Below are 27,894 nucleotides of genomic sequence, written 5' to 3'. Positions count from 1 at the left end.
CACTGTTTTGCTAAAAGATTTCCCTTCCACTGCGAACATCATTGTCATGAAGAGGTATACCTGGTCTGCAAGAGGCAAGAAGGATATGCCAAATTTACATCCCTGAATGGGTGGGCCCAATGTTTCCCAGCAGAACATTGCCCAGAGCATCTCTCTCCATCCACTGACTTGAGGTCATCCCACAGTGCACCTTGGTGCCATGACTTACCCAGCTAAATAGCACATATGATATCAGGACTCTCTTGACCACCCAAACTACTTCCACTGGTCCAAGGTATGATTTTAATCCTTGCATTCCTATTGTAGGCACTTTCGTTGGCAGACAGGAGTCTCCGTAGTCCTTCTGATGTACTCAGCAGAGCGTAATTAACATTCAGTGATTTTGTGCCACTTGTGCTACAGTCGACCTTCTGCTGGCCTAGGCCAGATGTGACTGGGAGCAACCAACAAGGCTTGCCGCTTCAGAGATAACCTGACCCATTTGCCTTGAATAGCAATATGGCCCGGGTCAAAGATTTTTAATCCAGCATACAACATGCAGATTACAGGAACTGTAGGGCTGATAGTCTATTCTAAAAAGAAACACTTCAGACTCAAGAGTAGATTCCAAAGGTACTACGTGCATTTTGAACTGAACAAAGGCTAATGTTATTTAGCTCTGCTTGCTAATAATGGCAGGCTGCTGTGTTTCTGCAAACAGGTTCTTTCTGGACAATGTCTGCAGTCACTGTTTCATTTTGTGGTCCTGCATGTCAAATCCTGCAACTAAAAATAGCCCCTTTCACACAATAAGGGCTCATTCACACTGAAGGTGTCTTTGTTTCTAAAAAAACAAAATGGAGCTTTTAGGAATGGTTGGAGAAACAGTGCAACATAAAGGAGGGCCACTGAGCGCCTGCAAACAGAAATCTGCAACGGTTGCCCCAGAATGGCTTTACCGGTAAATTCACAAATGTTTTGTCTCAAAATCGAATTCCCCGGTTGGCAAATTGCATTCCCCTCCACATGCATGTGCATCACACAGCTGTGCACAGTGCATCTCATCAATCATTTATTCAAAGTTGGTGCAGTAACCCTGCAGAAAAATAAAGCTTAAACCAGCCTAGGCTGGTTGGCTGGTTTTAGCTGGTCGACCAGGCTGGTTTTAGAGGGGTTTTGGCCATTTCCAGGCTGGTTTCCAGCCATTTCCAGCATGGTCTTAGCTGGTCAGGCTGGAAACTGACCAGCTAAATCCAGCTAAAACCAGCTTGACCAGCCTGGTTTAAGCTGGACATAGCTGGTTTTGGCTAGGCTGGTCAAGCTGGTTTTAACTGGTCATCCTCCAGCCTGACCAGCTAAGACCAGGCTGGAAACCAGCCTGGAAAAGGCCAAAACCCCTCTAAAACCAGCCTGGTCGACCAGCTAAAACCAGCCAACCAGCCTAGGCTGGTTTAAGCTGGATTTTTCAGTAGGGAAGTAGAAACACAGAAGTTCTGTTTGATTGTCAAGCAGCAGCTAAAAGTGCCTGGTAGGACTCAAAGACTCTTATTTCCTTTATTAACATAGAGTGAAGCATTAGCATGTTCCGATTGGCCCACAGCAGACCTTTCATGTCATGCGTACTGAACTTCAATCTACCGATGATAGAACTTCTTATTCTGGAGAATTGACAGAACAAATATTCATGAATTTTTATACACATGATTGGCTCTTTATGGCAATTTACTGGTCAACTTCTGGAGGAGTCTCAATGCGTAAGAGATGTCTTATTATCACGGTTGAGTTTGGCATCTAATGTATTAAGTATAGACTTTCATATGAATATAGATTTGCTCTGTCTAAAGTGTATTTACAAAACTGTGGCTGCGTCCGAAACCGCCTACTACTCAGTAGGTACTGCATTTGATTTTAAACGTACTACTCGGCCGTTAGAAAAGTGCGTTTTATACAGTATGAATGTGAAAAGTATAAATGGAATTCGGACGTACTACATCCACCATTTTGACAGTCACGTGACCTACCTGCGTAATTTGCGTCGCTTTACTCCCATTCATGAATTTGCTCGCGGTGCATCATGGCATAGCACAGCATGCATGGGATGCGCACTCCAGAATCTCGCCGGAAGTAGTAAGTCATCCGGGTACTTCTCGCATACTGTTTTTCGAAATCTATGAATTCGGACATACTTCTCGGCTCGCATACTGATTTTAGCATACTATATAGTATGGAAGTATGCGGTTTTGGACGCAGCCTGTATGATTTTATTTAGGATGGTGAAACTCGACCACAGAAGGTTTTAAAGACCGCTCCATATACAAGGCATTTAATTTTGTTTCAATTTTAATAAAATGCTTAAGCAAGGCACTAATACCCCAACTGCCTCCTTCCAATCCTCCGTCTAAACTCAGTTACATGTCAACTTTAAAAGAAATGTATTCCTTCATTAAGGCACATCCCAGCAAGCACATAACGTTAATATTCGGTTAGATTTAGGTCGTGATGTCGGGTGACCAAAATTTAAGGTCTAGCCGGCGTCTAAAGACAACGTTATTTTGTTGTCCAATGACGTCATCAAATGATGTTGATATTTGGTTGTTTTTAGGTTGTGTTGATTAGTGACCAAAATCTAACGTCGAGCCAACATCTTAAACCAACGTCTGATAGACGTCGTAGTGGTACCGTCCACACAATGTCAAGCTGTGACATCATTAGACGTTGATGTTTGGTTGATTTTAGGTTATGTTGAAAAGTGACCAAAATCTAACGTCGAGCCAACATCTTAAACCAATGTCACATTGACGTCAAATACTGACATTTATTCATCAGGTATGGCAACCAAAATTCAACATCTGATAGACGTCATAGTGGTAACGTCCACACAAAGTCAAGCTGTAACATTAGACGTTGATATTTGGTTGTTTTAAGGTTGTGTTGATTATTGACCAAAATCTAACATTGAGCCAACATCTTAAACCTACGTCAACGTCACCTACGTATTGATGTCAAATCCTGACATTTATTCGTCAAGTATGGAAACCAAAATCGAACGTCTGATAGATGTCGTAGTGGTAACGTCCATACAACGTCAAGCTGTAACATCATAAGACGTTGATATTTGGTTGATTTTAGGTTGTGTTGAAAAGTGACCAAAATCTAACGTTGAGCCAACATCTTCAATCAACGTCATTTTGACGTCAAATACTGACATTTATTCGTCAGGTATGGCAAACAAAATCCAACGTCTGATAGACGTCATAGTGGTAACGTCCACACAACATCAAGCTGTAACATTAGACGTTGATATTTGGTTGTTTTAAGGTTGTGTTGATTAGTGACCAAAATCTAACGTCGAGCCAACATCTTAAACCAACGTTAACATCACCAACGTATTGACGTCAAATACTGACATTTATTTGTCAAGTATGGAAACCAAAATCCAACGTCTGATAGACGTCGTAGTGGTAACGTCCAAACAATGTCAAGCTGTAACATCATAAGACGTTGATATTTGGTTGATTTTAGGTTATGTTGAAAAGTGACCAAAATCTAACATCGAGCCAACATCTTAAACCAACGTCAACGTCACCAACGTATTGACGTCAAATACTGACATTTATTTGTCAAGTATGGAAACCAATATCTAACATCTGATAGACGTTATAGTGGTAACGTCCACACAACGTCAAGCTGTAACATCATAAAACGTTGATATTTGGTTGATTTTAGGTTATGTTGAAAAGTGACCAAAATCTAACGTCGAGCCAACATCTTAAACCAACAACAACGTCACCTACGTTTTGACGTCAAATACTGACATTTATTCATCAGTTATGGCAACCAAAATCCAACGTCTGATAGACGTTGTAGTGGTAACGTCCCCAAAACGTCAAGCTTTAACATGATAAGTCGTTGATATTAATGGTTGACATTAATTTGACGTCATGTTGACGCCGGTGCCTGCTGAGATGGTTAAGTGTGGTCGGTACCTTTGTGGGATGTAGAACATGTGTTCTGGAGAGGGTTTGTGCAGAAGTCCACCATACACAGGCCACAAGCCACTGAGGATCCGGAACAGAGAGCTCTTCCCACATCCGTTCGGCCCCGTGATCAGCAGATGCATCCCTTCCTCTACCTGTGGGCAAGATCCAGTTACAGGAGACAGAGCACAAGTCACATGCTTTAGCTCAGAATCAAATAGACATCACTTTAGTTTGAGCACACGTGAGGTCCAGCTGAAGACAGAAAGATTCGCCCTACTGTAGATTATAATTATTTTTTTCCCAAATGATGTTTCACAGATTCAGGAAATGTTCACAGTATGTCTGATAATAATTTTTCTTCTGGAGAAAGTCTTATTTGTTTTATTTCGGCTAGAATAAAAGCAGTTTTTAATTTTTTAAACACCATTTTAAGGTCAATATTATTAGCCCCTTTAAGCTATCTTTGTTTTGGATTGTCTCTAGAACATACCACTGTTGTACAATGACTTGCCTAATTACCCTAACTTTACCCTGATTACCCCAGTTAAGCCTTTAAATGTTACTTTAAGCTGTATAGAAAATTAATATATAATATCATTTACTGTCATCATGGCAAAGATAAAATAAATCAGTTATTAGAGATGAGTTATTAAAACTATTATGATTAGAAATGTGTTGAAAAAATACAGAATATGGGGGAAAAATATACAGGGGGGTGAATAGATCTGACTTCAACTGTATCTATACAGCTAAGGAAGAAATTAAAGGATTAATAATTCTAATTTTGAAATAAAAACAAGACATTTATATTAATTTCTAAACATCACAACAGAGTTAAGACATCAATATTTGGTGGAAAAACACTGTTTTTTCAAAAACAAAACAGAGTTTCTGATACTCAGAAAATTGCTATCTGGGGTGCATATCCAATTTAGCCAACTAAGGTTGCAGGTAGGGCTGTGCAATTAATCGAAAATCCAATTTCGATTTCGATTATGACTTCTAACGATTATGAAAAAACATTAATCGAGGTAAACGATTATTCCATTATTTACCGGCCCCTTTCCAGTTGTCCTCACTTGTTGCTCTTAAAAGCGCGAAAGACCGCATGCTTATGTATGTGCGGCGCGCAGACAGACATCATTGTGACGAGCAGAGAGCGCACACATCTAAAGTCATTAACGTGAGCGCTTTAATGTTCAAATAGGTGTCAAAACGCGGTGTTTAGTGATTATTCATATTAACCCTCATTTTGTAATAAACAAACGAGTTTAGAATCAAAAGACACGCAAAAGCGAAACCATTAAAGTGACAGAGCACAGCTGCCGCCTGTTTTATGTTTCTTGACTGAAGACTTTTGCAGCTAAAGTGTTTTTAAATTTGCTTTCAAAGTATTTTTACAGTTCAGTTTTAGCGATCTTTAAAAACACTGACGCCAATTTAAATACAGTCGTGGCTCAAGACGAAAGCTGTAGGTGACCTATTATTTAAAAGCGGAATTTGTGTTACATCTCCAAAGCTTAACATAGCTTACGTTAATGCTTTTAATTTATAGTAAGTTGTTTATTAAGTATCTGTGCTGTATATGACATGGGCCTGTTGATTAGAACATTCAATAATAATAATAAAATAATAATAATGATAATAATACAATTATAATAATAAAATAATAATTATAATCATTATTATAATTATAATAAATAATAATAATAATAATAATACAATAATAATACAATAATACCACTAATAAAAAATAAATAAACAATAATAACTAATTATAATGATAACATAATAATAATAAGTACATAATAATAATATTTATAATAATAACAATAATGATAATAATAATAATAAATAATAATAATAATAATATTAATTGATTTTTCTTTTCAGCTCAGTCCCTTTAATAATAGCAATATAATAATGATAATAATAATAATATAAGAATAATAAAATAATATTAACAATGTTAAAATAAAAAATAAGTATATAATAATAAACAATAATAATGACATAATTATAATAATGATAATAATAATAATAATAATAAATAATAACAATATAATAATAATAAAATAATATTAGAATAATAAAATAATTTGATAAGAGTAAAATAATAAAATATTAATAATAATAATACAATACTAATAATACTACTACTAATAAAATAATAATAATATAATACTACTACTACTAATAATAATAATAATATTAATAATATCATAATAAAATAATAATAATAATATAATACTACTACTACAACTACTACTAATAATAATAATATAATAATTATAATAATAATAGTATAATACTACTACTACTACTACTAATAATAATAATATAATACTACTATAATACTACTACTACTATTTATTATAATAATAATAATAATAATTATAATAATAAGAAGAAACAGATTAATAAAATAATAATAGTAATAAAATAAAATAAAAATAATAATAACATTAGTTATAATATTATATTATAATAATTATAATATTACTACAGGAAAGTATAGTATGTTTTTACCAAAATTAACATTGTACATTCATTTTTAAATGTGTAATTAAATAATAATAATAGTAATAAATAATTACCCCAGGGCAATTATAATTTTCACTAAATAAATAAATAAAGTAAACAAACATTTAACAAATTATTTGAATGACAATATTTTTTATTGTATATTTAAAAGAAACATTAGCAGGCTTTCATATAATTATCACAAATATGAACATTTTACTCACTTTTTTACCCACAAAAATGTATTTTAAAGGTGGTCTCGTTTTTGACTATTTAAATTGTCTATTTTTTTATTTATTTTTCTATTTGTGTGTAGAATACCGTACAGCATGCCATGTTTAATTTCTACAGTAACCGGATAATTGTCAATTTAAATTCTCAATCTTTCCCACTATATTTCAAACCACTAGCTTTTACCCAAAATGATCCATAACGTCTAAAGTAACCCTGCTGTCATATTAATAAACAACTCACAGTGTTGTGTATAATCAGTTCAATTCTACAATAATGCAACAGTTTACTCTGCATCTCAGCAACCGGTGCACAATACCACAGAGCATTCCCTTCATGATCCTGCCCTGACTTGTTTAGGACACTTCATGCTTCTCAGCTGCATGTGCAAATAAATATCAAGTTATGATTTAATGAATGAATCACTGCACTCTTGAAATGCCAAACCAAGTTCTACATTTGCCTCGAAAGACTGTGTTTCAGTATATCCCACCTTGAAGTTCAAGCAGGACACGACCACGTCTCCATTAGGGGTGATTATAGGCACTTGTTCACAGACTATACCTTTATCCACATCAATCACTTTGCCTGTAGAACGAGAAGCAGAGAATGATAGACAATTAAACACAAAGTGCGTCAACAACATGAAAGCATGGATCCATCCTGCCTTGTATCAGCGCTTCAGGCTGGTGGTGGTGGTGTGGGGGAGATTTTCTTTGGGTCCATTAGTACCAATTGGGCATTAACACCACAGCCTACCCGAGTATTGCTGCTGACCATGTCCATCCCTTTATGAGCACAGTGTCTCCATCTACTGATGGCCACTTCCAGGAGGATAACGCACCATGTCATAAAGCACCAATCATCTCATGTCAGAACATGACAATGAGTTCAATGTACTCAAATGGCCTCCACAGTCACCAGATCTCAATCCAATAGAGCAGCTTTGGGATGTGGTGGAACGATTGGCATCATGAATGTGCAGCTGCGTGATGCTATCATGTCAATATGGAGCAAAATCTCTGAGGATTTTTCCAGTAGCTTGTTGAATCTCTGCCATTAAAGGATTAAGGCGGTTCTGAAGGCAAAAGAGGGTCCAACCTGCTACTAGTGAGGTGTACCTAATAAAGTGGCCGGTGAGTGTATTTTAATATTTTAAATGTATTATTAAATTTGTAATACATATTTATTTAACTATATATATATATGTTGATTTAAATAAATGATATATAATATTTAAAAGAAATAATCATAAAAATATAAAAATAAAATAAAATAGGAATGTAGCTATCCTGTTATGCTCCGTACTGTTATTTTTATCATTTTTATACTTTTGTTTGTTATTTATTTATTTTCTAAATCGATGAACAAATGATTAAATCGTGAAGAACTTGTATACATTTTCATATATGTATATGGTATTGTACGTTATATAAAGAAAAAAATATATAAACATTTAATTTAAAAAATAGTTAATATAATAAAAGTAAATGAATAAAAAGAAATAATATTAAGTATTATAAAATAAGTATAAGTATAAAATAAGTATTTTCCAATAATGCAAAAAAAAATTAAAAATTCAAGCGCATCACAAAATAATGTAAAATTAAAAACAACAATTTCATTAAAAATTATTAAACACATTAATAATTGATTATTTAAACAATAATTAGTTAATAGTTATGCTATAAATAAGCATATTCAAAGATTTATAAAAGATTGTGTGACACTGAAAACTGAAGGAATGAAGAGAAATCAATCAAAACTACTTAATAATAATAAAAATTCTATATTATGTATGTATGTATGTATGTATGTATATATATATATATATATATATATATATATATATATATATATATATATAATATATATATATATATATATATATATATATATGTATGTATATATATATATATATATATATATATATATATATATATATATATATATATATATATATATATATATATATATATATATATATATTGTAGGGATGGTATACAGTTTAACCCAAAGAATGACCAGTCTGGTAGATGAAGAAGACTTGGTGCTAGTAAGGTGTACCTAATAAAGTGGCCGGTCAGTGTGTGGCGCTCAATGTAAATAATGCAATATTTCTCTCACAGAAACACAAAAGCATTTTGGTAAACGAAACACACCGAACACTTTTAATGTTTATAAAGGTGTAAGACATGAGTCTGCCTCGACCCGACTTCCACTCTAAATAATGAATTGATGCTCATTTCCCGAAAGGGCTGACTTATGAGAGAAAAGAGAAGGCAACAGGGTCTCGTCTCTGCATTGTTTGAGGCGACTGCATCTCGACCAAATGGTAACAATTGGAGAATGGGGATGGGTGCGGTGCACTAAGAACCATCTCATCAATGGTGTTGAGACTGCATTCACATGGAGAGATAGGGAGAACAGCCAAGGAGCAACGTCATTAAAGGGTCACGAAACACCAAAACACATGTGTTGAGCTGTTGACAGTGGTATATGTGTCCCACACTGCTAAAAACACTATTAGGACACCTATATTTCACTAAAAAGTGTAAATTGGTTGTTTTTGCGTTATTTCAAGCAAATTCGTACTTCCGGTTTGAAACTAATTTTTGAAGCTGCGTCACGGTCATGACATAATAGTGTGTATTCCAGCATGCAGACTGGACGTCTGTGCCAGAGTGAGTCTTATTACGTCTTACAGTGTGCTGCATTAATGCATGAGTAAAGCTTGGTTCAAACCAATCAGCGCGCTCTATTGTGCAACTTCATTAATATTCATCACTGTCACAGTGTTTTCACGGCAGAGACGCCACGTTGTGTTGGCAAAACAAGCGTGAAGTGTTGCTTTTATAGTTTGCTGCAGTGAAGTTTTGTTTTCATTTTCTCTCTGTGAGAGCGCAGCTGGAGTCACGTGTGGATTAACAGTGTACGCGACGCTCGACAACAATAACTTACGTGTCTAAGGAGGATTATTGTTTACCTGAGAGCTGTTCTCATCTGCAAACGCTGAGATCCGGATTCGCTTGTAGTCTCCTCTTAATAAAGACGCAGCTCTAGTTGCTGGTGATTGTTCTGCCTCTACAGATTTGGTAAATGAGCGACCAGTGCTCTTTGTTTATTCAGTTTGTTCGTATCGAACTAAGTTAACTATTGCACTGAGTGTAAACATGTTAGCACCACAACCAAACTTTAACCTCGTGTAGGGTTTTTACCGCATTTAGTGACCGGAATAACACACGCGGCTTTCTGACGCTACCTGCCGTGTGCATCTAAGTTTGCTGGACATGCGGAGGGTTTTTTCTCTCATTCGCCATGCGGTATCAAACATTGCATGAAAAATACACGCTTAGAGCAGCTCCTCGAATCAAATATCTCGTTTGTCGCGAGGGGCATGAATGAATTCCCGGAATGAAAGAGCCAAACTGCAGTTAAAGTCCACCATTTAATAATTTGGCAAATAATTCGACTACAGATGTCCATGTAGGTTAAACACCATCACTTTCTACTGTGTGTGTGTATTTTGACTCTGAAACTTGCGCGTGCCCAAATATGGTGTGGGAGTGTCTATTTGGGCACGCGCGAGTTTCAGAGTCAAAATACACACACACAATAGAAAGTGATGGTGTTTAATCTACATGGACATCTGTAGTCGAATTATTTGCCAAATTATTAAATGGTGGACTTTAACTGCAGTTTGGCTCTTTCATTCCGGGAATTCATTCATGTCCCTCGCGACAAACGAGATATTTGATTCGAGGAGCTGCTCTAAGCGTGTATTTTTCATGCAATGTTTGATACCGCACGGCGAATGAGAGAAAAAAACCCTCCGCATTTCCTGGAGACTTAGATGCACACGGCAGGTAGTGTCAGAAAGCCACGTGTGTTATTCCTGTCACTAAATGCGGCGAAAATCCTACACGAGGTTAAAGTTTGGTTGTGGTGCTAACATGTTTACACTCGGTGCAATAGTTAACTTAGTTCGATACGAACAAACTGAATAAACAAAGAGCACTGGTCGCTCACTTACCAAATCTGTAGAGACAGGACAATCACCAGCAACTAGAGCCGCGTCTTTATTAAGAGGAGACTAAAGCGAATCCAGATCTCAGCGTTTGCAGATGAGAACAGCTCTCAGGTAAACAATAATCCTCCTTAGACACGTAAGTTATTGTTGTCGAGCGTCGCGTACACTGTTAATCCACACGTGACTCCAGCTGCGCTCTCACAGAGAGAAAATGAAAACAAAACTTCACTGCAGCAAACTATAACAGCAACACTTCACGCTTGTTTTGCCAACACAACGTGGCGTCTCTGTCGTCTAAACACTGTGACAGTAATGAATATTAATGAAGTTGCACAATAGAGCGCGCTGATTGGTTTGAACCAAGCCTTACTCATGCATTAATGCAGCACACTGTAAGACGTAATAAGACACACTCCGGCACAGACGTCCAGTCTGCACGCTGGAATACACGCTATTATGTCATGACCGTGACGCAGCTTCAAAAATTCGTTTCAAACCGGAAGTACGAATTTGCTTGAAATAACGCAAAAACAACCAATTTACACTTTTTAGTGAAATATAGGTGTCCTAATAGTGTTTTTAGCAGTGTGGGACACATATACCACTGTCAACAGCTCAACACATGTGTTTTGGTGTTTCGTGACCCTTTAACATCTTAAGGCAACATCCAAAACAGTATAAAGGTTTGAGTTTAAGAATGTTCAGGGTTCAGTCTGACTCCGGTGAACCCAAGGTACTGCCATGTATTTTGAGACTGCTATGCTGAATAAACATCTTCATTGAGATTTTCTTCGTCATCATCTTTTTTTCTTACAAAGGGTGAAGAATGGTGCGCATTTGCCTTTTAAAGCGCCATCTACTGGTGCTTCGATAAACAGACGCAGGCAAGATTTTCCGCCATTGAATGTGTGCAAATTAATGATGAAAATTACTATTTATTTATTTATTTATTTTTGCTCTTTTTTACTTTAGTAAACTTTTCAGTGATTGTTGTTATTTTTTTTGGATTTGTTGTTCATTTTTTATTTAATTTCAGTTAACGAACATGTTTTTTGACCAATAGTTTTAGATTAAATAAACCAGGCTAACCCATATCATGGTGGCGTATGGGCGGCGACGCAGTGGCGCAGTAGGTAGTGCTGTCGCCTCATAGCAAGAAGGTCACTGGTTCGAGCCTGGGCTGGCTCAGTTGGCGTTTCTGTGTGGAGTTTGCATTTTCTCTTCATGTTGGCCGGGTGCTCCGGTTTCCCCCACAGTCCAAACACAAGCGGAACAGGTGAATTGGGTAGGCTAAATTGTCCATAGTGCATGAGTGTGAATAAGTGTGTATGGGTGTTTCCCAGAGATGGGTTGCAGCTGGAAGGGCATCCTCTATGTAAAACTTGCTGGATAAGTTGGCGGTTCATTCCGCTGTGGCGATCTGGATAAATAAAGGGACTAAGCCGACAAGAAAATTAATAATTATGAATATAATTATTTATATTTGCTCATTTTTATTTTATTTCAGTGATTTTTTTGGTGATTGTTGTTAGTTTTGTTTTAATTTGTGTTTTTTTTTAAATTTCAATTATCAAAAAAAATTTTAATCAATATTTTTGGTTTTATTTTACTAAAATAAACCTGGTTAACTCATACCATGGCGGCGTATGGGTCAGTTTGACGATGGATATATGCACTTGTTGTAAACTTCAAAATAAAAGTCACCATCACAACTTCTTTATACAGCACGGAAGAGGCAGAATAAAATGTAAAACTACTTCAAACTGTGTTCATCTGACAGAAAAAAGCCATATACACAGAGAATGGGGTATAAAATGGGGTAATTTTCTTATTTTTTATGGGGTGAAATTTACCTTTTTATAAATTAAAAAATGAAAACAAAACAAACAAGCAGACATTTCTCAAAGTATCTTAATTTTTACATCCCACAAAATAAGTATAGTTTGACCATTTGAGTATATAATGATAGAACTCTAATTTTTTGGGGATGGACTGTCTCTTTAAGATTGCACGCATCAGCAGAGCACATGTGGAACAGACCTTTGATTTGTCGAGGCCCGTCGATATGCATCTCGGCCTGGTCTCCGCTTATCATCTCTCCTGTGCTGCAGGCGGCAGATGAACGTTTGTAGAGGCCCCTCTGGACTTCGTCGAACACCAGGAACATGTTGTGCACTCGTGCCGTGTAACCTGCCAGCTCAGTGACCTAAAGCACACAGGACGAGTGTATGTGAGTGGTGTGATAATGAAAGGTTTCCAGGTCGAGGTGACACAACTGTAGATAACTTTACTCAACTGCTGTTGGTCACATTCGAAGTAAGAGACCAGCAGGGACTTGTATATGGATCTTTTTGGATTTATATGTGTTTACAGTTATATATACACATATATGTATGTATGTATATATATATATATATATATATATATATATATATATATATATATATATATACACACACACACAGTTGAAGTATTTTTTTTTTCTCCTATTTCTGTTTAACGGAGAGCAGATTTCTTCAACACATTTCTAATCATAATAGTGTTAATAACTCATCTCTAATAACTGATTTATTTTATCTTTGCCATGATGACAGTAAATAATATTAGACTAGATATTTTTCAAGACACTTCTATACAGCTTAAAGTGACATTTAAAGGCTTAACTAGGTTAACTAGGCAGGTTAGGGTAATTAGGCAAGTTATTGTATAACGATGGTTTGTTCTGTAGACTATCCAAAAATATACATAGCTTAAAGGGGCTAATAATATTGACCTTAAAATGGTGTTTAAAAAATTAAAAACTGCTTTTATTCTAGCCGAAATAAAACAAATAAGACTTTCTCCAGAAGAAAAAATATTATCAGACATACTGTGAACATTTCCTGAATCTGCTAAACATCATTATTTTTTTTTAATTTTGAGGTTTTTAAATTAATTTACTTTTTTAGTATTATTATTATTACTTCTTATTTAAATTACTTATAGTTATTATTATATCATACTATATAATTAGAATATTTGTACTTATTTATTTTTTTAACTCTTTATTTATTTATTTTTTTACAGTTTGTTTTTACTTTTTTATTATTATTTTTATTACAAGTATTATTATTAAATAAATTTTTATGTTGTTTATTTTATATTTAATTTTCCTTACTTTAAATATTATTTAAATAACAAAAAGCATAAATAAATAAATAAATAAATGTGAAACTATAATAATAATAAGAATGAATAAATAATGAAATAATTCAAGTAAATAAAATATTAATCAATCAATCAATCAATCAATCAATTTATTCATTCAATTAAATTAATTAATTTATATTTTATTTACTTGAATTATTTAATTATTCATTCATACTTATCATTATTATAGTTTCACATTATTTATTTATTTATGCTTTTTGTTCCTTAATTAATATTTAAATTAAACTGAAATTATAGTGTGTTTTGGGGTTATTTATTATTTACTTCACTTTTTATAGTTTGTTTTTGGATTTATTTGGTTTTATTTTATTTTACAGTTTGTTTTTTTATGTTTCCATTCATTTTATTCATTCATTGTCTTATTTAAATTTACATTTATTTATTGTATTCTTAATTTATTTTTTACAGTTTATTTCTAGATGTATTTTTATCTTTATTACAAGTAATATTATGAAATTATTTTTGTTACGTTATTTTATATTTAGATTTTTTCTAAGTAATTTATTCATTCATTAGAATTCATCTATTGATTTATTCATGTTTTTTATTCATTCTTTCATTTTCTTTTCGCCGTAGTCCCTTAATAATCAGGGATCGCCACAGCGGAATGAACCGCCAACTTATCCAGCATATGTTTTACACAGCAGATGCCCTTCCAGCAGCAACCCAACACATGGAAACACCCACACACACTCATACACTACAGACAATTTAGCCAACCCAATTCCCCCATAGCGCATGTGTTTGGACTGTTTGGAAACCAAAGCACCCGGAGGAAACCCACGCCAACACGGGGAGAACATGCAAACTCCACACAGAAATGCCAACCGGCCCAGCCAGGACTCGAACCAGCGACCTTTTTGCTGTGAGGTGATCATGCTACCCTCAGAGCCACCATGATGCTCTATTCATGTTTTTACTTACTTTATTTAATGTTATTTACTTTATTTAATTATTATTTACTTTTTTTTGATTATTATTTATTTATTTCACTTTATTTGTTTATAGTTTGTGCTGAGTTTATAATTTCATAGTTTGTGTATATAATTAATTTGTTAAATTATTTAATTATTCATAATAATAATAATAATAATAATAATTACTATTATTATTATTATAGTTTCATATTATTCACTTGTTTATTTATTAATTTCTACTTAGGTTTTTTTTTATAGAATTTTTTTATTTAAAAAATTTAATTTTTTATTAAAAATTACAGTGGCAGCACTGTGGCTCAGTGGTTAGCTCTGTCACCTCACAGTAAGAAGGTCGCCGTTTCGAGTCCCAACTGGGTCAGTTGGCATATCTGTGTGGAGTTTGCATGTTCTCCCCGTGTTGGCGTGGGTTTCCTCCGGGTGCTCCGGTTCCCAAACAGTTCGAACACATGCGCTATAGGGGAACTGATGAATTAAATTGGCCGTAGTGTACAAGTGTGTGGATGAATGAGTGTGTATGGGTGTTTCCCAGTGCTGGGTTGCAGCTGTGTAAAATATATGCTGGATAAGTTGGCGGTTCATTCTGCGGTGTCGCCCCCTGACGAAATAAAGGGACTAAGCCCTTATTTATTTGTTTATATTTATTTTCAGCACGAAGATCAAAGAGTGTTAGCCCCTCCCCCACTGATCAGCCAGCTGTTCTTTACGACTCCTACTTGTCTGAAGGCTCGTTGGAACAATAGATGCGAGGAAGGCGACACATATACACTCATGCATCTACATTCTCTACATTTCTAATGGCCTAGCTCAGCTCGTTCAACACTTTCACCCTATTTGAAGTCGTCCACTAATCATCTAAAGGGCTTCAGCGGTTTTGTAAGAGAGCAGGTATTTGGAGCAATTACGCAAACCTGCGCTGAAATCTCAATCAGAACTGCGACTCTGTCTCGGCTAAACCTATTGTGTGACGTTTTATGAATCAATGCTTTGCAAAGCGCTGGCCTGAATGCTTAATCCGAAGCATGTGTTGGGAAGTGTTTAGCGAGTGTTTTTCCATGTTTAGGCAGACACACCACATCCCGAGAGCCTCAGCATGAAACACAGAGCTTTCCTTCGGGACCTCAGTGAAGTCAACAAGACGGATTCATCTGCTGAGAGTCACTCGTTCACTGACGATTCCAATATGCTATATATATATATACACAGTTGAAGTCAAAATTATATTTTTTATATATTTATTTTTTGTATTTTTTTTGTAAATATTTTTTTTTTTGTATTTTTTTGTAAATATTTTTTATATATTTATTTTTTGTATTTTTTTAAAAATATTTTTTATATATTTATTTTTTGTATTTTTTTGTAAATATTTTTTATATATTTATTTTTTGTATTTGTTTTGTAGATATTTTTTATATATTTATTTTTTGTATTTTTTTTGTAAATATTTTTTCTATATTTATTTTCTATTTTTTTTTTTCCTCCAATCTCTGTATACCGGAGAGCAGATTTCTTCAACACATTTCTAATCATAATAGTGTTAATAACTCATCTCTAATAACTGATTTGTTTTATCTTTGCCATGATGACAGTAAATAATATTAGACTAGATATTTTTCAAGACACTTCTATACAGCTTAAAGTGACATTTAAAGGCTAAACTAGGTTAATTAGGGTAACTAGGCAGGTTAGGGTAATTAGGCAAGTTATTGTATATTGATGGTTTGTTCTGGAGACTATCGGATAAATATATAGCTTAAAGGGGCTAATAATATTGACCTTAAAAAGGTGTTTAAAAAATTAAAAACTGCTTTCATTCTAGCCGAAATAAAACAAATAAGACTTTCTCCAGAAGAAAAAATATTATCAGACACACTGTGAACATTTCCTGAATCTGCTAAACATCATTATTTTTTTAATTTTGAGGTTTTTAAATTAATTTACTTTCTTTTTTATTATTACTTTTTATTTAAATTACATATAACTATTATTATATGATACTATATAATTATAATATTTGTTCTTATTTATTTTTAACTCTTCATTTATTTTATTTTTTTTACAGTTTGTTTTTACTTTTTTATTATTATTTTTATTACAAGTATTATTATTAAATGATTTTTTATGTTGTTTATTTTATATTTAATTTTCCTTAATTTAAATATTATTTCAATAAAAAAGCATAAATAAATAAATAAATGTGAAACTATAATAATAAGAAAGAATAAATAATGAAATAATTCAAGTAAATAAAATATTAATCAATCAATCAATCAATTTATTCATTCAATTGAATTAATTAATTTATATTTTATTTACTTTAATTATTTATTATTCATTCATACTTAATACTATTATAGTTTCACATTGCTTATTTATGCATTTTGTTCTTTAATTAATATTTAAATTAAACTGAAATTATAATGTGTTTAGCTGTTCGTAGCGCTTTGTGTGCGAGAAAATCACCTCATAAATAAGATGTATTGTTATAATTCATTCATTATCCTTCGGCTTAGTCGCTTATTTATCAGGGGTCGCCACAGCGGAATGAACCGCCAACTATTCCTGCATATGTTCCAGCTGCAACCCAGTACTGGGAAACACCCACACACACTCATGCACTACTTATAAATAGCATGTGTGGGGCTGTAATGGCCACACTCAGCATCTGTGACTGATGCTTTCTGTTCAACAGATGGTGGATTAAGTCGCCCGGCAGGCTTAGTTAACAGAGTCGCAGTTGATACCAGTGCAGATCGCTAGATTCAAAGCTTTCACTGCAGCGTGACATCACATCCTCTGTGGTTTTGGTTGTGCCTGTAGTGACGACCTAGCCATTAGAAATACTGCTGCATAAGAGTATTGTTTCTGTCACTACAGTGAGTCTGGATGTTCTACAGTTAGTATATTAGTCTCTAATGCTCACTAATGATTAGAACTAGTCCAACTATAACTAGGCTGTAATCTATCTGTCTATAATATTATGATATAACTATATTATATAACTGTTTTGAAATAATATTACAGTTTAAATGATATTAATATATATATATATATATATATATATATATATATATATATATATATATATATATATATTAAGGGTGTCACGATCCTCCAAATCCTCGATTCGATTACATTTTCGATTCTAAAGGCACGATTCGATTTTCGATTATGAATAATTAATTAATTAATGACCAGTTAATTATTAGTAGCCTACCGTTTAAACTACCTGACCTGCATGGTCTTTGTTTTACCCATAAACAAATCATACAGTAAATGAATAAAGGCAAGATACACACATGATTACCACCTGTCAATCACTTTTTTCTGCGGGACTCGTGAATAGGCAGTGATCTGTGTCGTTATAATGGCGTCGGTAAAAAAGACGCACAACCAACAGGAACCAGCCAACAGTATCTGAGGTGTTCACTAAAATGACTAAGTACAAGTGAGTGAAAGATTGAAGCAGTCCTCTGACTGCCTGGACCTGCTGTCTCGAGCGCATGGCTGTGTGTGCGTCTGTGTCTGTGTGGTCACGTGATGTGCATTTTCAGAGGTAGAGAGGAAGGAGGGCTGCTCAGAAACACCACTGTGGATGTCGAATCGTTGTCGTTCTAAAATGCCATTTAAAAACAAAGACAGTGTAAACAGGGCCTGAGTGTGAACTTTTCGCCAGCGGATTTGCAACGGGGGCGGGCGGAGGATCGAGATGCCGGTGTTGTCTATCGGACGAACCGTACGTAATACGTACATAGCAGAGCTTGCAAAACTGTGTTTTTTGTCGACAACACGAACGTTGTCAACATAACTCACTGGAAATCCAAAATGCTTCCACACCGGCGACTTCATTGAAAGAGGAGAGGGTTTAAGCTCTGTCGACGGGTCTCCTGCTTCTGCAGTTTAACAAGCACTTCAACAAGCCTGTTATTTTCCCGCTTGGCAAGACAGCTGACGAGACATGGGGGCGTGGCAGCATCGACGATTCTATTTTTTGATTCGATAATCGAAATTGAGCATAAATTTCGATCGATTTCGATTTAAAAATTGAAATTGTGACACCCCTAATATATATATATATATATATATATATATATATATATATATATATATATATATATATATATATATTGAAGGATTCGGATTTCTGCTTTCCAATCCGTCTCATCATGGACCAACGTTTATCCTTTTCTCATTATTTTGTTTCTCATCATTTTTTTTATTAAATATAATTGTTTGATCATTTGAACGAGTATTTAACTTTGAATTGATTTAACTAATGAATAAGTTAACACTGCTTACTGCAAGTCAGAGCGGCCTAGGAACTCATTGCGAGTGTTGAAGCTGGCTTCTGCTGATGAAACTGCCAACTAACTTCAGTAAACTTGATTTATTTATTTAAATCTCTGACTCCAGCTCTTCTTCATCTACCAGACTGGTCATTCTTTGGGTTAAACTGTATACCATCCCTACAATATATATATATATATATATATATATATATATATATATATATATATATATATATATATATATATATATATATATATGTAATTATTATTAAGTAGTTTTGATTGATTTCTCTTCATTCCTTCAGTTTTCAGAGTCACACAATCTTTTATAAATCTTTGAACATGCTTATTTATTGCATAACTATTAACTAAATATTGTTTAAATAATAACTTATTAATGTTAAATATTTTTTAATGAAATTGTTGTTTTTAATTTTACATTGTTTTGTGATGCGCTTGAATTTCTTTTTTGCATTATTGAAAATACTTTTATTATTTCTTTTTATTTATTTACTTTTATTATATTAACTATTTTTTAATTAAATGTTTATATATTTTTTTCTTTATATAACATACAATACCATATACATATATAAAACTGTATACAAGTTCTTCAAGATTTAATAATTTGTTCATCGATTTAGAAAATAAATAAATAACAAACAAAAGTATAAAAATGATAAAAATAACAGTAGGAAGCATAACAGGATAGATATGTTCCTATTTTATTTTAACTATTTTATTTTTATATTTTTATGATTATTTCTTTTAAATATTATATATAATTTATTTAAATCAACATATATATATATATATATATATATATATATATATATATATATATATATATATATATATATATATATAGTTAAATAAATATGTATTACAAACTTAATAATACATTTAAAATATTAAAATACCCTCACCGGCCACTTTATTAGGTACACCTCACTAGTACCAGGTTGGACCCTCTTTTGCCTTCAGAACCGTCTTAATCCTTCATGGCAGCGATTCAACAAGCTACTGGAAATATTCCTCAGAGATTTTGCTCCATATTGACATGATAGCATCACACAGTTGCTGCAGATTTATCGGCTGCACATCCATGAAGCCAGCCTCCCGTTCCACCACATCCCAAAGGTGCTCTATTGGATTGAGATCTGGTGATTGGGGAGGCCATTTGAGTACAGTGAACTCATCGTCATGTTCAAGAAACCAGTCTGAGATGATTGAGCTTTATGACATGGTGCGTTATCCTGCTGGAAGTGGCCATCAGTAGATGGAGACCCTGTGCTCATTAAGGGATGGACATGGTCAGCAGCAATACTCAGGTAGGCTGTGGCGTTGATGCTCAATTGGTACTAATGGACCCAAAGTGTGTCAAGAAAACATCCCTCACAACATTACACCACCACCAGCAGCCTCAACCGCTGATACAAGGCAGGATGGATCCATGCTTTCATGTTGTTGAGGCCAAATTCTGACCCAACCATTCGAATGTGGCACTCCCAGAACTGCCGCTTACTGGTTATTTCCTCTGTGTCGGACCATTCTCAGTAAACCCGGGTTTCACACCCAGTTGTGTATGAAAATCCCAGCAGATCAGCAGTTTCTGAAATACTCAGAGCAGCCCGTCTGGCACCAACAACCATGCCACGCTCAAAGTCACTTAAATCCCCTTTCTTCCCCATTCTGATGCTCAGTTTGAACTGCAGCAGATCGTCTTGACCATGTCTGGATGCCTAAATGCATTGAGTTTCTCCCAGGTGATTGGCTGATTAGAAATTTGCATTAACGAGCAGTTGGACAGGTGTACCTAATAAAGTGGCCGGTGAATGTATATATATGACTGGACATGCTCTATAATGGTCATGTCAAGAACAATCCTATTGTTCATGAACACACATGACTGTAAAAACAAAAGTAACTTAGCAAAGAGCAGCACGTTTAATAGTGTACCTCTTTATAAGACGACATGATCCGCTCAATAGCATCGGCTCCTGAGGCCAGCAGATTGCGTGCTGTGGTAAAGGCCTCTGTCCTTTCACTGACCAGCACTTGTGTCTGACCGTCAGCCAGCTCTGTGAGACATGAGAATGAAACATGCAACACTATGAGCAATAACAATGCAGTAAATTAAATAAAATACATTAATTAAATAGATAAATAACATAAACGATAGAACAAAATAACTCTGGCTTAGAGTTTTAGCATTTTTCAATCCATTTAGCCGATCTCTGGGTCTGGCGGGAGCACTTTTAGCTTAGCTTAGCATCATTTATTAAATCGGATCAGACCGTTAGCATCTCACACACTTTGTTGCCTTAAAAATTGGACTTTAACGTCTTAGTACATGATGTAATCACAGAAGAATCAAGCTTTAAAAAGGAAAATTATACAAATCTTTTAAGAATTTTTGAGTTAGATGCTAATGATTTATGCTAAGCTAAGCTAAAATATCTCCCGCCAGACCTGGAGATCAGCTGAATGGACTCAAAACTAATCAAACTCAACCGTTTAACCTTAGGAAAGTCCCACAGTACCATTGTCAGCAAAGCCAGTAGCAGTGATGATGGGCACAGCGACCATAACCAGGCCGCTTCCACTCCACACGTACTTCATGAGGAACTGCTCGATCATGATGTACCACAGGCGCTTCGACAGGATCAGGTTCATCTGCTCGGCCAGAGCGCTGTAACACTTCTGCAGCTGCTTCATCTCCACCTGACAAAGCATGTTAGCGTCAGAAGACCTCAAGGATAACGGCTTGTTTTCCGAACTCGGAAATTAGATCAAACAACAGCGCAGTTTCGCTTTTAGTGCGTGATGATACAGGCAGTCAATCCAAAGGCCTCTTCACGCATGACTGCTGTATTATTCAGCACACATACACTGGAAGATATGGCAACCTAAAAACTGTCACTTCACATTGATCTTAAACCACTGGTAGAGTGAACTATTGCTTACTTATTCAGTTAGTCTGTCTGCAATCTATCTGTCTGTCCGTCCGTCCGTCTATTTGTATGTCTATATGTCTGTTTGTCTATCTATCTATCTATCTATCTATCTATCTATCTATCTATCTATCTATCTATCTATCTATCTATCTATCTATCTATCTATCTATCTATCTATCTATCTATCTGTCTATCTGTCTATCTATCTGTCTATCTGTCTATTTCTCTATCTATCTATCTATCTATCTATCTATCTATCTATCTATCTATCTATCTATCTATCTATCTATCTATCTATCTATCTATCTATCTATCTATCTATCTATCTATTTGTATGTCTATATGTCTGTCTGTCTGTCTATCTATCTATCTATCTATCTATCTATCTATCTATCTATCTATCTATCTATCTATCTATCTATCTATCTATCTATCTATCTATCTATCCATCTATTTGTATGTCTTTATGTCTGTCTGTCTGTCTATCTATCTATCTGTCTGTCTGTCTGTCCGTCCGTCCGTCTGTCTGTCTGTCCGTCTGTCCGTCCGTCCGTCCGTCCGTCTATTTGTATGTCTATATGTCTGTTTGTCTGTCTATCTATCTATCTATCTATCTATCTATCTATCTATCTGTCTGTCTGTCTGTCTGTCTGTCTGTCCGTCCGTCCGTCCGTCCGTCCGTCCGTCCGTCCGTCCGTCCGTCCGTCTATTTGTATGTCTATCTGTCTATCTATCTATCTATCTATCTATCTATCTATCTATCTATCTATCTATCTATCTATCTATCTATCTATCTATCTATCTATCTATCTATCTGTCTATCCATCCATCTATTTGTATGTTTATATGTCTATCTATCTATCTGTCTGTCAGTCTATCTATCTATCTACCAGTCTGTCTGTATCCATCCATCCATCTGTTCATATGTCTGTCTGTCAATCTGTCTGTCTGTCTATCTATCCATGTATCCATCCATCTGTTTATATGTCTGTCTGTCTATCTATCTATCTATCTATCTATCTATCTATCTATCTATCTATCTATCTATCTATCTATCTATCTATCTATCTATCTATCTATCTATCTATCTATCTATCTATCTATCCATCCATCTATTTGTATGTCTATATGTCTGTCTGTCTATCTATCTATCTATCTGTCTGTCTGTCTGTCTGTCTGTCTGTCTGTCTGTCTGTCCGTCTGTCCGTCCGTCCGTCCATCTATTTGTATGTCTATATGTCTGTCTATCTATCTATCTATCTATCTATCTATCTATCTATCTATCTATCTATCTATCTATCTATCTATCTATCTATCTATCTATCTATCTATCTATCTATCTATCTATCTATCTATCTATCCATCCATCCATCTATCTGAACTCTATATGATGCAGCTTAAAGGGATAGTTCACCTAAAATGATAACTATATCATAATTTACTTCCCCCTTTGCTTGTAATAATCCTTTATGAGTTTCTTTCTTCTGTTAAACCCAAATTTTAAAAGAAGATGTTACCCATCACAGGTTTTCGGCATTCTTTAAACTACCCTTTTTTTGACATTAACTTTTCATCATAAGAAAATTTAGGAACCACTTGAGGATGAATAAACAGCAACCTGTCATCATTTACTCACCCCTCAAACTAGAAGTTAAGTTAAAAAAGGTTTGAAACTGGTCCCTGGCTGTGCACTGAGTTCAATATTTGTTTTCCCTTCTATATAAAAGTCAATGGTTACCGATTTCAAACATTCTTCAATGTATCTTCTTCTGTGTTCAACAAAAAAAGAGTAGGTTTAGGAGTGAGTAAATGGTCTGTGTTCACTCATTCAATCATTTTCTTGTCGACTTAGTCCCTTTATACTCTGGGGTCGCCACAGTGGAATGAACCGCCAACTTATTCAGCATGTTTTATACACAGCGGATGCCCTTCCAGGCGCAACCCATCTCTAAGAAAATGGTCTGTGTTTTGAATTTTAAGATGAAAATCAAATAACTGCTCCTATTTTTGTTTTTCAATACCTCCCGGCAGGCTCAGGACATCACGTCGTGGGACGTCGCATTTTGGGTGGAAATGAAAATCGTGTTAGCATCAGAACTCAATGTCAGATCGACGTTAATGTCCAACGTCAGACAGACGTTGCGTTTTGGTTACTTTTTAACGCAACCTAAAAACAACAAAATATCAGCGTCTAATGAGGCTACAGCTTGACGTTGTGTGAACGTCACTGTGACGTTTATCAGACGTTAGATTTTGGTTGCCATACCTGACGAATAAATGTCAGTATTTGGCGTCAATATGACGCTGGTTTGAGATGTTGGCTTGACGTTGGATTTTGGTCACTTTCCTATACAACCTAAAAACAACAAAATATCAACGTCTAATTATAATTAAATTAATCAGCGTCTAATGATGTTACAGCTTGACGTTGTGTGGACGTTACCACTACGACATCTATCAGACGTTAGATTTTGGTTGTCATACCTGACGAATAAATATCAGTATTTGGCGTCAATATGACGCTGGTTTAAAATGTTGGCTCTACGCCATTTTGTAGTATGAATAGTGTAAGTAGTGTGTTCACACTGAAAACTCTAAAAATAATAAGTGCACTTCAATTACCCGGATGATGCACTCATTCAGCCGCTAAAATGAAGTGTGGAATGATGGAGACTTCACGCACTCAACGACCGCAGGTTTGCTCACGTAGCGGAAGGGGCGGAGCTATCGGACGCACATGTTGAATAACTTTATTTATTTTGGATGGTGAAAGCAAAATTCTCCTACGAGAGTGATTATAGCGCCTCCCGATGGTGAATGCGGCAATACTCACGGCAGGTATTATTTGATAATTCGGTCGATTATTTCACTGATTTGGCAACCGTCAAACGTCATCAGGGAAACGGTTTGAATTTCCGCTTAGTAAAAAAACATTAGCGTGGCATTTGGGACGCCTCTACATACATATACTATCCTGTTGAGTGTGTAAGTGCATAAGTACATAGTGCATGAGTGTGCCATTTGGGACGCAGCTAATGGTTACCAGTTACATACTTCAAACTATCTTATTTTTTGTTCAACGGAAGAAACAAACTCAAAACAAACTTTTAGAAGTACTTGAGGGTGAATAAACAGTGAGTAAATTTTAATATTTATGTGAACTACCCCTTTAAAGGGACAGTCATCCATCACACTTCTTTTTTTTTCTGTTGAACACAACGAAAACACATTTAAAACCAGTACCCACACTGATTCAATGTTTGTTTCCCCTCTATAAAAGTACATGCACACATTCTTCAAAGTATCTTCTTTAGTGTTCAACAGAAAAAAAGAAGGTTATTTAGTAGTGAGTGAGTGAGTAAACACTCCGTGTTTTGAATTTTAAAACGTACTTGACTTCTTTTTTTCTCCGCGTTTATCAGCGTTCATTTTGGGGTGAACTATCCCTTTAAGACCGGTTTTGTGCTCCTCCACATACAGTACAGTACAGCGTTTCCTCATTTCATGAACAACACCACCACAGCTATTATCTGTTACATAACTCGTGTTTACATAAAGCAGACTTGATCTGAGGCATGTATGGTTCCCCCTTCACCTTGTGTCCCCTATAGAAGGCGATCTCCTCGGCGTTGGCGATGATCCTAGAGTGCACATATCTCAGGTAGCCCTTCCGGTGAGCCTCCTCCGCCACCAGCTTCCCGAAGCGGGGCGAGCAGGCGCGCAGGACCTTCGCCGTGGCGAACACCACCAGACCGGCCAGCAGCGTGGGCCCGCTCGCGTTCGCCCCCCGGGACCGCGCCGTCTGTATCAACGTGTACGAAGTCAGAATCACGTCCAGGATGGGCTTAGTGAGGTTCGAGTACAGATGCGCGATGGACTGCGAGAACATCATCACATCCTCGGTCAGCGACTGGTCGGGGTTCGCCAGCCTCCCGTCCATATTGCTGACCTTATAGTAGGTCTGGTCGGTGAAGTAGGTCTTGTACGCGTGATCCACCAGACGCGTGCGGAACGCGAGCGCCAGCTTGCACTCCAGATAACGGATCGCGCTGTTGACGAATGTCGCCGGTATGGCGATCAGGAGCCATTTCATCAGTTTGATCATGAAGCTCCGCGGCTGCTTCTCCACGATCGTCTTCACTATTTTGCCGTCCAAACCGGCCACGTAAATAGACAAAAACGTCCGTGACACTAACGCCACCGAATGCAAACATAGCAAGCCCAGCTCCTTGGTGATGAACCTCGGGAAAACGATTTTGACCAGTGCGAGAATCTGCTTGAAGAATTCCGCGTCGACACCGGGCGATTTAACGGTGCTCAAAGTCTCCGGTGGAGCTTTGTGGATGGCTAACGAGCCGTTTTCGTGTCCCGCGGCTGGCGTGTGGTTCCTGCTCGTTTTGCGTTGTTGGAGTTGTCTGCAGAGGATGGGGTAGAGGGTTTTCGCCCCGTATGCGGCGGCCGCCAGGAACAGCGCTCTCTTCGCCGCAGTGCTCCGGTCCCATTTCCCCGTTGATGCCGCATGCAGAATGTTGCTCATTTTGTATCCCGCTTTTGCTAAGCTAAGTAGTTCGCTATCTGCAGTTCGTTCCCGGATACATCCATAGGGCCATCCGATGCGTTAATTAGAGAGCGTGTAGATGAATTTCATGGTACCGTGAGGTTGAAGCAGGAGGCAGCGCCGCTAGGTATGATGTTTCCGTCATTCGGGTTTTCCTCATTTGGGTACGCCCCTCTCTTCACGCTGATTGGCTGCAGCGCTTGACGTATTTAAATATAACGGAATGGTCTGATCCAGGGGTTTTCAACCTCTAAATGCAACGGACCTCCAAATATGTTCATCCTCGTGCCCGTGCAAGGAAAACGACCCCCGCAATCTTTGTGTAAATAATAAGAATAAAATGTATATATTTATGCGATATTTAACAGTATTATTTTTTTTACTCGTCATTTATTCATGCATTTTACAGTATTTAAATGAAATGTGTTTTCTATATTTAAATATGCTTTAATGTAATTTTATTTATTTATTTATTTAAATAAATCGCATTTGATTATGGATTTTGTGTCAACTGTTATGATGTTTGGATATATGTATGGATTATATTTATATTATAAGTTTATAAATATTTTTATTTTTGCTTTTTTGACTCCACTGCACCCCTCTGCAACAATCTGAATCATAATTATATTTATTAACAGGTGAAAATAATAAAAACAAAAAAACTGTACATTATTTGTTTGCTTGTTTATTTGTTTGTGTGAGCTCCTTTTACGATTTTATTATTATGTAAATGCCTGAGTTGCACATCAGCACTGAAATAAATTAGTTTATTATTTTCCCTAATAATAATAATAAAATAAATAAACAAACAAAGTTTTGGTTTTGTTTTCAAATAATAATAATAATGATGATGATGATGATGTTTTGTTTTGTTTCCCCAATAATAAAATAAATAATGAACACAAATCTCCCACAAATCTCTCATTTAAATTAAAATTTTTATTGGAAGCTATACAGTATTATATCTGTGCATATACATTAGTTTAGTCAGTACTGAAGCCAAATCTAACAAAATAACTTTTAATAATTTTTTACATTATAGAAAAAGTATTAAATACATTTTTCAAAAATAGAAAGAGATATATATATATATATAATTTTATTGAAATGTTGTAGTTTGTCATTCCTTTTGCACTATTTTGCATGGATTTAAATGTAATATTTTTCCATTTCTAAAGATATTCGCTGACTAACAAATT

General features: G+C 35.4%; 2 protein-coding genes across 4 annotated transcripts in view; one reads left to right on the top strand and one right to left on the bottom strand.

The window, feature by feature from the left end:
* abcd2 (ATP binding cassette subfamily D member 2) overlaps positions 1-26,854 on the bottom strand; it is a 38,279-nt gene extending 11,425 nt beyond the window's left edge. Inside the window, exons 1-7 of one of the 3 annotated variants that reach the window (XR_015481688.1) lie at positions 25,730-26,854; positions 21,721-21,901; positions 21,137-21,258; positions 12,784-12,949; positions 7,207-7,301; positions 3,791-4,111; positions 2,127-3,585 (exon numbers count right to left, since the gene is read on the bottom strand). Coding sequence is in view for 1 of the 3 variants with exons in the window: in NM_001441502.1 (NP_001428431.1) it covers positions 3,966-4,111; positions 7,207-7,301; positions 12,784-12,949; positions 21,137-21,258; positions 21,721-21,901; positions 25,730-26,671 (1,652 nt within the window). In the remaining 2 variants the exon portion in view is untranslated. Of the gene's footprint in view, positions 1-2,126; positions 3,586-3,790; positions 4,112-6,790; positions 7,377-12,783; positions 12,950-20,667; positions 21,259-21,720; positions 21,902-25,729 lie in introns of those variants that run through there. The other 2 variants (NM_001441502.1, XR_015481689.1) reach the window with 2 other exon arrangements.
* The window catches only part of slco1d1 (solute carrier organic anion transporter family, member 1D1), a 790,174-nt gene that overhangs the window by 431,457 nt on the left and 330,823 nt on the right, over positions 1-27,894 (top strand). The gene's annotated exons all lie outside the window — the stretch shown is intronic.

This window comes from Danio rerio, chromosome 4, assembly GCF_052040795.2.
Source record: "Danio rerio strain M-AB ecotype USA chromosome 4, GRCz13ab, whole genome shotgun sequence".
In the NCBI taxonomy this organism is placed as follows: Eukaryota; Metazoa; Chordata; class Actinopteri; order Cypriniformes; family Danionidae; genus Danio; species Danio rerio.
The sequence above is the reverse complement of the archived record's forward strand: the minus strand, read 5'-3'. Positions and strand labels throughout refer to the sequence as shown.